The 15,349-nt window shown below is 47.4% G+C and overlaps 1 protein-coding gene across 3 annotated transcripts in view; it reads right to left on the reverse strand.

Moving 5' to 3' along the window:
* Window positions 1–15,349, reverse strand: part of JPH3 (junctophilin 3) — a 181,998-nt gene that overhangs the window by 25,962 nt on the left and 140,687 nt on the right. Inside the window, exons 3-5 of one of the 3 annotated variants that reach the window (XM_063945665.1) lie at window positions 13,549–13,673; window positions 3,160–4,064; window positions 392–466 (exon numbers count right to left, since the gene is read on the reverse strand). In XM_063945665.1, the coding sequence (XP_063801735.1) occupies window positions 392–466; window positions 3,160–4,064; window positions 13,549–13,673 (1,105 nt within the window). Of the gene's footprint in view, window positions 1–391; window positions 467–3,159; window positions 4,065–13,548; window positions 13,674–15,349 lie in introns of those variants that run through there. The other 2 variants (XM_063945666.1, XM_063945667.1) reach the window with 2 other exon arrangements.

Consider the following 15,349-nt stretch of genomic DNA (forward strand, 5'->3'; position numbering starts at 1 on the left):
ATATATATATATATATATATATCACAGTACCAGTCAAAAGCTTGGACACACCTTCTCATTCAATGGTTTTTATTTATTTTCTACATTGTAGATTAATACTGAAAACATCAAAACTATGAAAGAACACATACGGAATTATGTTGTAAACAAAAAAGTGTTAAACAAATCAAAATATGTTTTATATTTTAGATTCCTCAAAGTAACCCCCTTTTGCTTTGATGAAAGCTTTGCACACTCTTGGCATTCTCTCCCTCCTTCTTTACATTCAGGAGATACCTAATATTTGTGGCTAAAAATATACTTTGATAAATGGGCCCCAAAAACTCTCTCCATTTTATCACTCTCCATGACTTGATAAAAATAGTAACAGTGAACAGTGTGATTCACCTACATTGTTCATAAGTGAACTCTCGATTTTGGGGTGTACGGGTCCTTTAAGGAGCCATGGAAGACGTGCATCCATTAACTGCAACAGAAAGGACTGTGTATCAGTAATGTTTCAGGTGAACTGTCCATCTGGCACTTCTGTATAGTAATAAATATACACAGATACTAATATATTATAAACACTGCATGCTGCATATCTAGAGGAAGGGAAAACACCCCAAAACACTGATTAATTAGTTTATCTATCTATCTATCTATCTATCTATCTATCTATCTATCTATCTATCTATCTATCTATCTATCTATCTATCTATCTATCTATCGGCTGAGTATCTGTGTCTGCTGATGCTGCACAGCACCCACCTCCTGTTATTACCCTCTGCATCCACTCTCAGCATTTGTCAGGTGACTGAGAGGCTGCTGAGCGAGGGGAAGCGGAAGATGTTGCCCAGCAACAAGAACCAGGCAGCCAACCAAATGCGACAAAGTGACAGTAGATGGTTAGATGCAAACCATGCACCTGCATCACGCCATCTTTACTATGGCACCGGCATTACCTAGTGCTGTAAATGTACCTGCAGCAACTTACAGGACAGGAGCAGGGTGAGCCCGAAAAGGGATTTATTGCTCTAAATAGTGTTTGGCAGTATAGAGGTTAAATTCTGCAAATAGTTATGATTATGACCATGGAAAAGCTGGAGTGTAGAAACATTCATAACCCACTGCATCAGTAGCTGCTCAAGCAGGGGCGAAACATTCCATCACCGGGCCCTGCAGCTACTGTAGATGCCCGTCTATCATCCAGGGGTCCCTACTGCAACCTCTAGCAGGCACAGGCCAGTGTGCTTTCAGTTCCCAGACAGAACTACAATGCTCAGAGGGTCAGAGCAATCGATGGCTGTTATCACCCAAAATAAATGATGCCCCTAACGTTATAATACAATCGTCATCTTCAAACAGCAAAAGACAACGGTTTATGTCTTCTGCAAAAGGACTAAAATGGATACAAATCACGCAGGATTTGTAGCACGATTAAACTGTATGTCATCCAATGCACAAGCTGCACAGTATCATACAGAGCATTAACATCATTTCCAGGAATTACCAGACATCCACAGGGAGCTCGTAATGCCGAAGCAGCGACGAGGAAGTAACGCCGCCGATTTTTATGCACAACTGACTAATACAGAGATAATACTTGTGGCAGATTCACTGTGGCACATCCTTTTGTACTTAAAAACAACGGCGTTATTGGCATACACGGTAAATCGCAGTGACAAGCTTTCTGCCACGTCCCAAACAGTCACATCACATTTATCATCATTACACTGTATACTTTATATACAAGCCATGTAAAGTAATGGCTTGAAGTATAACAGGAGAGCAATATGTACCTGAAATCTGCTGTATACTGGGTTAGACGGAGTGTACAGAGGTGATATGTAGCACAGACTATACCTGACGCACATTCACATTACACTCTATTCTAACTGTCCACCTTCATACAACTTTGCTGGCTGGAACACACTTCTTTAATTCCTACTAAACACATTGGTTTAACTTTATGGCTTTCTATAATGCTTTTCAGCAACAATATATACTGTATAAACAACTGCTGTGCTCTTCATTGTATCCTAGGGCAATGAAATTGACCATCTCTCCCTGATGATAACGACATAAGTGAGAAACACAGAAAGACACAGGAGACTGCACCCAAGCTAATGGAGGAGTCGCCTGAGCACGCCCTCTTGAACGCAACCCATACAGATGTGTCCTCATACATCTAGCCTTAATTCACCATGCAGTGCGAGATGCCAGGCATGAGTAAGCCTCCAGGTCCCGTGCAACTTTGCTAACGTCGGGCGTTTTTTTCTTTCCCCCCCCCAGAAAGTGCGTCTTAGTCACAACGTAATACGACTAGGACGCACGAGGAGACTGTGCTGATTTATTTGATATATGACACTTGTATATTGTGTGTTACTGAGTCTGTATACGGAGCAGAACAGAACTTGTATTGGAAAAAAAGCTGCGGCTGCTACATTGTAGCACTTCATATGCAGATTCAGAGTCTTAGATTTACAAGTGTCCTATATCAAATTAATCAGCACAGTGTCCTCGTGCGTGAAGATTATCATGTGACCCAGGTGCACCGAGAGGGGCTGTTTGGCGTGACTGCAGCAGAGATGTATGAGGACATAACCTATTTTCTTAGAACCCTGTTTTACACGAACACTTGGCCACATTACCGCAGAGTGTTCACGAAGCCAACAGAGAAATGGCGCCCGTGTGTGAGGTGCTGAACTACGTATGTAGGAATGTGCATATAATCGTGGTCTCCTCGTACAATTTAATTATAAGTGTTTTTCTCTTAGGACTCTTTACATAAAGATAAAATTATGTCTGTATTCAATTCATGGCTGATTTATAATAAATCTAAAGCAAAACAAACAAAAAATGTTTTTTGGACCTTAACTCGAAAGATGTGTTCTTAAAGTGTTTTCCTCATTAGGATACATTCTTTATGCACCCAATCTGTGTTACAAAGGGCGTGCTGGCTCTCCTCCAATCAGCAGCCGCTTTCACTTAAGTTCACCGGCTCTGGGGGCACCCAAGGATTGTGGAAGTGAGAGTAGAGGCCCCGCCTATACATAACAGTTTGTTATAACAAATGGTGTTTGTCCCAGGGGAGGATCCCAAATACTGTAATTGTGTGTTATAGTCTTTATGTACGATTGTACCAGGAAATGTAAATTAAAGTAGTCTAGCACTTACCGTGGGCTTGAGCTCAGCTGTATTCTCCTCGTCGGATTCTAGTGCAACAGGTAAAGATTTCTGCGGCGGGGAGAGGGTTAGATCTCGCCTCAAGAGCCGGGATTCCCCTTTCTCCCCAAACCGCAGGGTATCCAGTTTTTGCACGGTGGGCTCAGCAGAACCTGCCGGCCTGAAGTTCTCTTTGCTCTGAGGTTTGGACCTCAGTCTCTGGACTCCGTACATGCGGTCCTCTTGGTGATGGCCCTCAGCTGGGTTCCGGGGCCCTGCTTTGCTGTACTGTCTTTTTTGGGTATGTATCTCTTGCATATAAGAATCCATTCTCTTTAGCGGCTTCATCTCCATCTCATAGTTGCTTAGTTTCTCCTCATCTACCTCCAGCAGCTTGTTCCCACCTGGGCTATGGTTGTGTGTCCGGTGTGAAGTCCAAGATACCGTGGTTGAGGAGTCTGACCACCTTTCTCTCGGCTTATGGTTGGACACCACGTGCCGGTGGCCAGTGCTCTTCATCATGAGGTCTTCAGGAATGGAACAAGGTCCCAAGGGATTGCCTGATGGCATCCCTACTCTACTCCCACCAACTTCACTCCAGCTGTTGGGTCTAACATAGTCCCCAGCCCTTCCCTCGAGCAGCATCTGGATGTCCCCTCCCCGATCCTCATCCACAGACAACTGTCTAGAAAAGTGGGCACTCTTGTTCCTAGACTTGGGGGCTGGCTGAGGTGGAGGTGGGGTGGAAGGTGGGCTGCACAGTGGACTCCTCATAGGACTGTCATCCGGGGTCACATCGGATGGAGTAGTCCCCTTCCGATACAGTTCAGGGCTATCATGCTGCGGTGGGGTTTCAGTTGAGATGACCTCAATATCGTCACTTGAGTTTTGATGTTTTGGCCTCTGGCATTTAAGCCCTGTGCACATAAAAATAAAGAGAAATGTTACATGGATATTAATACTGAATGGCTTTAACTACATATCAACAAACATCACCTGTGCACAAGTTAAAACCAGGAAATCCTGACAACCTGCCATACTAGAGAAATAAAGGACACTATTCAGTTACGGTGCACTCATGCGTTACTTCGTTTATTTAAAATTTAGCTTTTATTGCCATATTGTACGGATTGCAGAAAACATAACCGTGGAGAAGCATTTTAGGAGTTTTTAATTAACATTATACCAACTGGCAGAAACGTCTGTTGATCGCAATGTTTTCCAAATTGTAGCTTTCTTTTTTAAATACCTTTTCCACCCCAACCTCTAAGCTCCTGCTATATGCTTGGTCCAGCAGGGTCCTAGATCTATAGATCAGTAGGCGGGCCTCCATAATCTAAAAATCCTTAAGAAAACCACAATCCTATGGACAGCTAGACATGGCAACCAGATACTGGCTGGAAAAGCATTGCAGCCATCCACTAAGAGACACCAGAACCACCATTGCTCAGGAATCAAAAGGACGGTGGTGTCGTCACAGAATCTAACTAGTGTCAGTGGCACTGCATGCAAATGAGAACAAGGAGACTCATCACGAAATTTCTTAAACCACAAGCTCAGTTCACAATTTTGCAGATGCGCGCACCCTCTGGAATAAATCGGGACAAAAGTACAGTTTATTACAAAGTGCGTGAAAACATCAGCTTCAATAAAATTCAAATCCACCAGTTACTAGGTGTTTGCACGCACTTTGTAATAAACTGTACTTCACTATATACCCCATTACTTCTGTTTTATTTGAGGAACATTGATATGGGGAAAAGATAACTGAGTGAAGAGAAGATCGCTATAACTTGCCCTGGAGAGACTGATTCTTCATAATTTAGTACCGAGGAACTGTTTTGAAATTTTATCCCGATTTATTCCAGAGGGTGTGCGCATCTGCAAAATTGTGAACCGAGACTGTAGACTTTTGGAAGTGGGGGTGACCCCTTCAGTGGGTGTTGCAGCATCATTGAATTGGAGCGCTGGTTTGAAATTTGCTTTTTTAATTTCTTAAACCACAAGGTCTACAATCTTGAAACTTGGCAGGTAGCTTCTCCTTAGGTCCCAGGTGCTTGCTAAGAACCGGTTTTACAAATGTCACGGGGCCTAATTAAGAGTTGATCGCAGCAGCAAATTTGTTAGCAGTTGGGCAAAACCATGGGGGTCATTCCGACCTGATCGCACGCTGCCGTTTTTCGCAGCGCAGAGATCAGGTCACTATTGCGCATGCACCGCAATGCGCAGGCGCGTTGCACGGGTACAAAGTGGATCGTTGCTGGGCAATGGATTTTACGAAGAATCCATTCGCACAGCCGATGGCAAGGAGATTGACAGGAAGAAGGCGTTTATGGGTGTTAACTGACCGTTTTCTGGGACTGTTTGGAAAAATGCAGGCGTGTCCAAGCGTTTGCAGGGCGGGTGTCTGACGTCAATTCCGGGACCGGACAGGCTGAAGTGATCGCAGCGGCTGAGTAAGTTCAGACCTACTCAGAAACTGCACAAACTGTTTTTGTACTGCTCGGCTGCACAAGCGTTCGCACACTTGCACAGCTAAAATACACTCCCCTGTGGGCGGTGACTATGCATTCGCACGGCTGCTAAAAACAACTAGCGAGTGATCAACTCGGAATGACCCCCTATGTGCACTGCAGAGGGGGCAGATATAACATGCGCAGAGAGAGTTAGATTTGGGTGGGGTGTGTTCAAACTGAAATCTAATTTGCAGTGTAAAAATAATGCAGCCAGCATTTACCCTGCACAGAAACAAAATAACCCACCCAAATCTAACTCTCTCTGCAAATGTTATATCTGCCACACCTGCAGTGCACATGGTTTTGCCCAACTGCTAACAAATTTGCTGCTGCGATCAACTTTGAATTACCCCCACTGTCCATCCACGGAAATCACAAAATATGTATGTACAGTATGTGTGTATGTATGCTCCAGCATAACTCTGGAAATGCCTGCAGCAATTTACACCAAACTTGGTACACATATGCCTTACAATCTGGGAACAAACACTGTGGGGGTAACACACCCCTAGCACCCCTAGGAATGTGTGTGTGTGTGTGTGGGGGGGGGGGGGCAGCAGCAGCACAGAGTATATCAGGAGACAGCATAACTCTGGAATGCCTGGACCAATTTACACCAAACTTGCTACACATATGACTTACAATCTGGGATCAAACACTGTGCAGTTAAAACACCCCCTAGCACCCCTAGGGGTGAGGCAGCAGCGCAAAGTATTTCAGCAGACAGCATAACTCGGGAATGCCTACAGCAATTTACACCAAACTTGGTACACATGTGATTTACAATCTGGGAACAATCACTCTGGGGGTAACACACCCCTAGGGGTGGGCCAGCAGCACAGACTATATCAGGACATGCATGATATGTCAGTGACGACAGGGCTGCATGTGACAGGGGCAGAGGGTATTAGGAGATGCATGATATGTCAGGCAGGACAGGGCTGCGTGTGCCAGGGGCAGTGACATGATGTGAGGAGCGGAATGGAGGTAGCACATACCCACACACTGAGTTTTATATAGTGGAAGTAGCAGGGTCCCCCAGCAGCACAGAGTATATCAGGAGATGCAAAATGTGCTGCGCTATATAAGAAACTGTAAATAATTAGATCATTTCACAGGGGCACTGACATGATGTGAGGAGGAGAATGGAGGCAGTAAGAAGCCACAGACTGAGAGTTGTATAGTGGGAAGAGCAGGGTCCCTTGGGGGACCAAAAAGGGGTCCGGCCACTACACAAAGTGGGTCAGGGAAGCAAGATATTCCTATATACTAGATCTCCAACCAACGTAAATTAACGAACAACTATAATTCTAATTTACCATCCTCATCCCGTAGCGAAGCACGGGTATTCAGCTAGTTTTGTATAGAAAGAAAGGATGCCATTGAAAATATAACTAGAATGTATCATCTGCAGTATTCTAAGGTGTTAGAACCATGTTTCCAATCATACTGTAGCCAGTTAGTGATAATATAAATAGTTGTACGGTTTAACAAAAGCATCCGCACAAAATACCATTCAATTCCAGAGTGGAAGAAGCCATAGTGTGCTGAACTGAGATTCAGGAGGATGCAGACTGTTCATTCCCTATAAACCAGTGACTTTACTGAAGCCATTTGTGCCTCGGTCTTATCACTGGTCCCCGATGAATTCGTAGGCTGCATTCTCATGAATTTTGGATTAGTCTGCAATGGTTCTCCCCACCGTGGATATGCGACGAGTGCTCTTTAAATAGGTGAACGAGACAGGAGTATGCAGAACGCGCACATCTCATTATTCTGCTGCAAAAACCTATTTAGCTTCCATATGGCCTGTTCCCTCGTGTCCTGCTATCAACAACGCTACTTCACTACAAGGGAGAAGGGTCAGGGCTGCTTTTAGAGAATGCTCCGATAACCCCCCCCCTGGGATAACAGGGACAGCGAGCGGGGGGCCTGGCATTGGACATTGTAAGTGCAGACTCTAAGGCATCATACCAGCGTGCCAGGACATGTTGTGCAGCAGCAGCCGCAGCAGCGAATACCAGCTGCCTGCTTGGAGAGGAATGATGGGAGCAATGCAGAGACAGATATAACGTGTGCCCTGACACTCTCCCCAGTTCAGATACCTCATTTATGCTGAACAAACTGGGGACAATACAGGTGGCCTCTTAAAGGGCCAGTGCTTGTTGTATGCAAATGACAGGAAATAAATGGCTTGCTGGCTACATTCCCAGATGAATCAGGAACATGTCAGAGCTGATGATATGTGAGATAAGGAGAGTCACCTGCGGTGATGGCGTTTTGTTCATTTCTGTGTTCATTGTGTTGCAGGTGTAACAATTATATGAATTCGTCTCACTGGCCTTTGACATAGAGGGGCTGCTTTAGACACAGACTCATATGTGGGCACATTTGTATCGCAGTCCCTGCCCAGTACGTCTTTAAACCAGTGGTGTGTGGTGAGGTCAGGGGCTGGTAAGGCACTGCAGCGATAATGTCCGCCGAGTCCCGCCGATGACCCCTACCGCACCTGCGCCGATGCCAGCTGACGCCGCCACCCCTGATGCCCGCTACTTCTGCCACTAATGGCCACGCCTCCGCCAATGGCTTACAAAATCACCATCAACTACTCCGCCCCCCCCCCCCACCACCACCACCACCACCACTAATTTGCATCTCAGTCCACTATCGCCAATGCCCGCAGCCTGCCTGCTCATCAAACTTGTGATGAGCAGGTGACTAATATATTGTCAATTTCTATCAAATAAAAGAAAAATATTAGTGTTTGGGACTGGGAAGGGAGTGGGAGGTGGACATGAATGCAATTTTGTTGTCCAGGGCTTCCATTAACTTAATAGTGCCACTTGTGCGGTGCTATTAAGTTAATGAAAGTCCTGGACAACAAAATAGCCAACAGTGGGTGACAGGAAGAACGTGATGCCAGGGAGAGGGTAACAGTAGTGGGTGACAGGAAGAGGGTGATGCCAGGGAGAGGGTGACGTCAGAGAGGGTAACAGGGAGAGGGTGATGCCAGGGAGAGAGTGACACAAGGGAGAGGGTGACAGGAAGAACGTGACGCCAGGGATAGGGTGACAGGGAGAGGATGATGCCAGGGAGAGGGTGACAGCAGTGGGTGACAGGGAGAGGATGATGCCAGGGAGAGGGTAACAGCAGTAGCAGAGGGTGAGAGGGTGATAGAGAGAAGGAAAGGGTGATGGGAACAGGCAGACAATGATATTGCTTTTACTTACCTGGTCCTGGGCCTAGAACTGCAGCGCGGCTCCTCTGCACGGACTGCACTCAGAGTGACCATAGTGAGCCAGAGACAGGCAGTGGCGGCGGTGTCACAAGGTGGAAGTGGGACTGGGGGATCTGTGGCAGCGCCGCGCACAGGGAACTTTTTCAGCACACAGTTCCCTGGCCAGCGGGACCCCCTTCTACCTGATGGTGCAGGGGGACGGGCTGCTAGATGAGCTAGAGGACTGGCTGGGGGATGGGCTGCTGGGAGAGGTTGCTGGGGGGACGGGCTGCTGAATGTGCTGTGGGATGGACTGCTGGATGTGCTGGAGGAAGGGGTTGCTGGATGGGCTGGAGGAAGGGGCTGCCGGATGGGCTGGAGGAAGGGGCTGCCGGATGGGCTGAAGGACTGGCTGGGGGACCGGCTGCTGCATGGGCTGGGGGACAGGCTGCTGGATGGGCTGAAGGACTGGCTGGGGGATGGGTTGGGGGACCAGCTGCTGGATGGGCAGGGGGACAGGCTGCTGGATGGGCTGGAGGATGGGCTGAAGGACGGGCTGGAGGACGGGCTGCTGGATGGGCTGGAGGACGGGCTGGGGGACGGGCTGGGGGACGGGCTGCTGGATGGGCTGGGGTACAGGCTGCTGGATGTGCTGAAGGACTGGCTGGGTGATGGGCTGGGGGACCGGCTGCTGGATAGGCTGGGGGACAGGCTGCTGGATGGGCTGGAGGATGGGCTGAAGGACGGGCTGGGGGACGGGCTGCTGGATGGGCTAGGGGAAGGGCTGCTGTATGGGCTGGAGGATGGGCTGGGCGATGGGCTGCTGGATGGGCTGGGGGACGGGCTGCTGGATGGGCTGCTAGATGGGCTGGAGGATGGGCGGGCAGGGATGGCCGCATACAGTGTAAATAATTATAATTAAAAATATCTTAAATGACAGGGTTTCACATCCCTGGTGCCCCCCCCCCCCCTCCCCCAATCTGCTACTGCCCAATAACAGTGACAGGGGCATGCTTTCATATGGGCCGAAAGCATGCCCCTGTCAAAGAGGCACTTATACCAGTGCCGCTTACAGGACTTTTTTTAATGGCCTTTTACTGCCCAATGCTTGGCCCCGCCCCCCTCTTCCGGCCCTTTCACACTGACAGCGGGAGGCCTCCGAAACACTTTTAAAACTGTTTTTTACGGGGTAGAAATGATTAAAACAATATAAAGGGTAAGGCAGATACTTATGACACAGAATATGAGTATCTTCTTTGTATTATTTTAATCATTAATGACAGGGGAGGCACTGCCTCCCCTGCCTGCAGGTCCCTGCTTTAGACACCTGCGGTACAGCATCAGTCACATCACTGAAACTTCCCACAGCCCTATGGCCTCCTGTGTGACCGGGTGTGGGTCTCTGCACGCAGCCGCTTTCAGCGACACTCCCGTGACACACAACATTAGCGTGAGACGCTTTTGCCAACCCCCTATTACTTCCCAGGAACGGCCACTACAATTCCCTGCATCCGAATCTGTACTGCACCTCTGTGCGCAAACAGGATGCGTGCACAGTAGAAAAACACATCGGAACCAGGCCCATAAGTGAAACAAATCCTGCCACAGTAAAGCAGCGTTTACAAATATAAGCTGAAGGAAAGTGTAACCGTCACACGTGTATTCCAAGTTTAGACGCTAGACATTCCAATTCAGTATTACCAGAGCCGGCCATAGGCATAGGCAAACTAGGCAATTGCCTAGGGCATTTGATATGCCTAGGGGCATCAGCAGCTTCTGCTGATTAAAATGATATGCGGCATGCCTATATTCTGTGTGTAGCATTTCATATGTAGATACAGCCACAGTCGCACACAGAATATAGGCATGCTGCATATCATTTTAATCAGCAGAAGCTGCTTGTGCATCCTAGCCACATAGCAATGCAAATAAGATGCATTTTCATTAAAAAAAAAGGTGCCCGACGTTAGCATTGATGCAAGATTTGTGAGGACACATCTGTATCCAAGCAGAGGCAGAGGTCACAGTGTTAGTGGCAGTGTGAGTGCTGTGTGCATGTGAGTGGGTTGGTTGCGCAGTAGTGTTCGGAATATGTGTAAGGAGCATTATGTGTGTCATGATAAAATGCATTAATAATGTGCAACATATGTGTAAAGGGCCACTATGTGTGTCATTATGTGTATAAGGGCATTAATAATGTGCGGCATATGTGTAACAGGGTACTACTGTATGTGTGTCATTATGTGTATAGGGGCACTAATAATGTGCAGCAAATGTGTAGGGGGCACTATGTGTGTCATTATGTGTTTAAGGGCATTAATAATGTGCGGCATATGTGTAAGGGACATTATGTGTAAAAGGGCATTAATAAAGGTTGTCATAATGTGTAAGGTGCATTATGTTTATAAGGACATTAGTGTGTCTCATATGTGTAAGGGGCATTACTGTGTGGAATTGTGTATAAATGCATTACTAATGTGTGGCATTATGTGTATAAGGTGCTCTACTATGTGGCATTGCATATAGAAAGGGCACTACTGTGTCGTCTAATGTGAATAAAGAGCAATAAGGTGTGGTGTAATGTGAATAAGGAGCAATTCAGTGTGATGTAATGTGAATAAGGGGCTCTACTGTGAGGAGTAATGTTTATAAGGTAAAGTTATACTACTGTGGGATGTAATATGAATTATGGACACTATCGCAAGATAAAATGTGAATAAAGTTGCAGTACTGTGTGGCGTAATTGGAATTGGGGTTACTATTGTGTGGCCATGTCCCTTCCCAGCAAGTAGATGCCCCTTTTTGGTCTGTGCGTCAAATGTGCGAACTGTTCCTATTTAAAATATAGGGGGTACAAGGACTGCTATGGGTGAGGGGTGATGGTGCTGGGAAAGAGGTGCAAGGTCAGAGACAGAACCAGCGGTGGTGCTAGGGGGCACCAGACAAAATTTTGCCTAGGGCATCATATTGGTTAGGGCCGGCACTGAGTATTACTATTAATAAGTGTATATTTCCTGACATATGTCTATTATGTAGTAATGTTGTGGTGCTTTGCTGAGGTAAAAAATGTAACAGGAGCAAGCACAGAGAGCGTCTGCGCTGATCACATGATCTCGGCAGCCAGAGGTGAGGACCTGGTAATGTGGTGAGAACTTGGCTCTAGGGACCCTCCATCTAATTGCTTCCCAGTCTGCCCCTTCCCCCTAGTATCAGGATTACTTCAGCCTTACGCAGACACGGAGCTGGTATGATGCAGGGAGGTCATTCAGAAAACCTCAAATCATTTCAGCATCATTTCCCTCACACAAAAGCAATGGCGTGTGGAATTAGGTGGCCACATTTCTGGAGCATGAAAAAAAGGGGTAGCCCATGTGGCATGTAGCTTTGTCAGGGTTTATTGTAAATCATTTTGCTTACATTCAGTTTCAACATCAAAAACATGGTGGGACCAGCCCCAAGCTGATTTCCCCTATGGCAGGACCTCACACTCATGTCATAGCGGAAACCAGTCCAAACTGTCTAGCACCGGGGGGGCTGGTCAGGAGATCCCGGTCTCAATTTATTTACTTCACATAAAAGAGTGCCAGTCCTATAAAGCCAGGGCTGACACGAAGGTCTACTGGGGCAGGGAGGAGGCTGGTCCTGTTACATCAGCCCTATGGGACATAACGTTAGAGCACTGATATCCCACTGACAGAAAAATCGCTGGTCACTCCGTAAACAGGGAATGGGGTTACCCGATACGTCAACGGGTGCAACTTAAATTTCTACTGAATAATCATCATATTGTGCACAGGAGCTTGCTCTGGGGGTGCTGGAGCAGCAATATTTCAGTGACCACTATCAATATCCATGCAATGCATATTGGGGGGGGGTAACCTAAGAACTCCTAATTATTTCAAAAAAGTTGACTTTTATGCGCATCAATTCACTGTTCCCACTGGTCTTAATGGGGCAGATGCACAGTTGAACGCAAATTGTCCATAATTACACCCGCATAGCGTACATGCACCACAATGCAAATATTAGCCCCTATCTTTGCTTCGATATATGCCACCATTATTAGAGCACACTTGCAGCAGCCCTAATCACGGGGGAAGGGGGGGGGGGGGCAGTCCATGGGGGGCTCCAGGGTTTAGGGTTAGGTTGCAGGAGGGGGAGGTTGCGGTTAAGCTATGGGAGGGGTGGGTTAGGGGTAGGGTAAAAGAAACTGCTGGAAGATAGAGCATATATTTGTAGTTGTGATGTACAGTCAGATATCTGCGTAATGTGAAGTCATGTGTAAATAACGGATACTGGGCTTGATTCCGATATGTACGGTATTGCACAGTCGCAGGGTAGCAGTACAGTACAACTGGTATGATAGGAAGGAAAAAGACATCCTCCTGCCAGCCTCTGCAATCCGAAGACGCAGCACCGGATCACCATCGCGACCATCGGTTGTGTTAATATCATGAAATTCCAATTAATCTTTTATAATATTGATGTTAGACTTTGTAAAGTTCAGGACAGATATAAAAGTCAGAAGATGCACACAATGATTGCAGCGCTTTAAAAGATGGGTTGTTCTACAATGACGGTGCACCTCCCATAGAGCAGTGTCCTAGAGGCTTGAGAATAGATCCAGCTGTGGCTGGGTGTATATAAAATGGATATATGGGTACTGACCATTTTCTCGATGCTGGAAGGATGGGGAAAACTCTTTGGCAGCGATCCTGGCGATCTGAGCTTCATCTTGCGCCTTAATAGCCGCTGTGGCAGCCGCGTCTGCTTTAGCCCTGGAGTGTGACGTCCTGTCCAGGAAAGAAGAGAGAGATGCATGGGTAAAATGAGGGGGGAGTAAAAAAACACCCAGACAATTATACAGACCGACCAGTAACGTATAGGCTCCTTCTCAGCATGGAGGAGAACCCAGGGTGCCACACAGGAGGCAATAAACAAATAGTTCTGCAGCAAATCTGAAAATGGAAACTATGGCTGTCTGTATCGGACCATGGCCCTCATTCCGAGTTGATCGCTCCTTAGCTACTTTTAGCGGCCGTGCAAACGCATAGTCGCCGCCCACGGGGGAGTGTATTTTCGCTTTGCAAGTGTGCGAACGCCTGTGCAGCCGAGCGGTACAAAAACATTTTGTGCAAAACAAGACCAGCCCTGCAGCTACTTATCCTGTGCGATGAATCCAGCGGCGAAGGTCCCGGAATTGACGTCAGACAACCGCCCTGCAAACGCCTGGACACGCCTGCGTTTTATCAAACACTCCCAGAAAACAGTCAGTTGACACCCATAAACGCCCTCTTCCTGTCAATCTCCTTGCGATCGGCTGTGCGAATGGATTCTTCGCTAGAACAATTGCCAGCAACGATGCTCTTTGTACCCGTACGCCGCGCGTGCGCATTGCGGTGCCAACTTATGCGCAGTTTTGCTGTTTGTTTTAAATGATCGCTGTGCAGCGAACAACGGCAGCTAGCGATCAACTCGGAATGAGGGCCCATACCCCACTAAGAGGTGAGAGATGAACCAGGTGTCACATGCCATGACAGAGGCTCTCTGGGGCATGCAGAGACTTGTAGTTCTACAGCAGCCACTGGCTGGGTACTGCTGTTAGTAAATCAATGCCGTCCAAGCTTTTCTATGTGATAAAGTGCAAATTAGAAAGAAGTAAACACAAATGTTAAACTTGTAGTTCTCCAACAGCAATGAGGCTTACCATTCCGACTGCAGTGGGGTACACAAGTATTCAGCTAAACTGATTTTTTATTTTTTACTTGTATAGCCTCTTGCCTTTTAAAGGGATTGGTATTAGCCTGGTCTGTAATAATGAGATGTACAAGAACAAGATATTGTTTTTGAGTATTTTATCTTCAGTAGAATAATGGAACACTGACCCCAATATTCAACATTCCACATATACATGGAAACACCGGGTATGGAACAACAAGAAATCACATCTGCAACAATCATCTCTCGGATATGGGACTATTTACTGCGTTATGCAAGTTATACACAGTGCAACACACTATGGGGGTCATTCCGAGTCGATCGTAGCTGTGCTAAATTTAGCACAGCTACGATCATTCACACTGACATGCGGGGGGACGCCCAGCACAGGGATAGTCCGCCCCACATGCCAGTGCCACCCCCCCCCCCCCTGCAGAAGCGCAAAGGCATCACACAGCAGCGATGCCTTTGAACAAGAGTAGCTCCCGACCAGCGCAGCTTTCGCGTGCTGGCCGGGAGCTACTCATTGCACCCCGCCCCGCAGCGGCTGCGTGTGATGTCACGGAGCTGCTGCGACCCAACCCCCGTTCGGTCCGGCCATGCCTGTGCTGGCCGGACCAAACCCACGAAACGCCGTTCCGCCCCCTCCCAGGCCAGTGACCGCCTCTGCCTGTCAATCAGGCAGAGGCTGCTAGCATCCCTGCTACGGCCTTCGTCCGTCTGGAATGCGCGCGCATGCGCTGTAGGGACC

This window comes from Pseudophryne corroboree, chromosome 11, assembly GCF_028390025.1.
Source record: "Pseudophryne corroboree isolate aPseCor3 chromosome 11, aPseCor3.hap2, whole genome shotgun sequence".
Lineage (NCBI taxonomy): Eukaryota > Metazoa > Chordata > Amphibia > Anura > Myobatrachidae > Pseudophryne > Pseudophryne corroboree.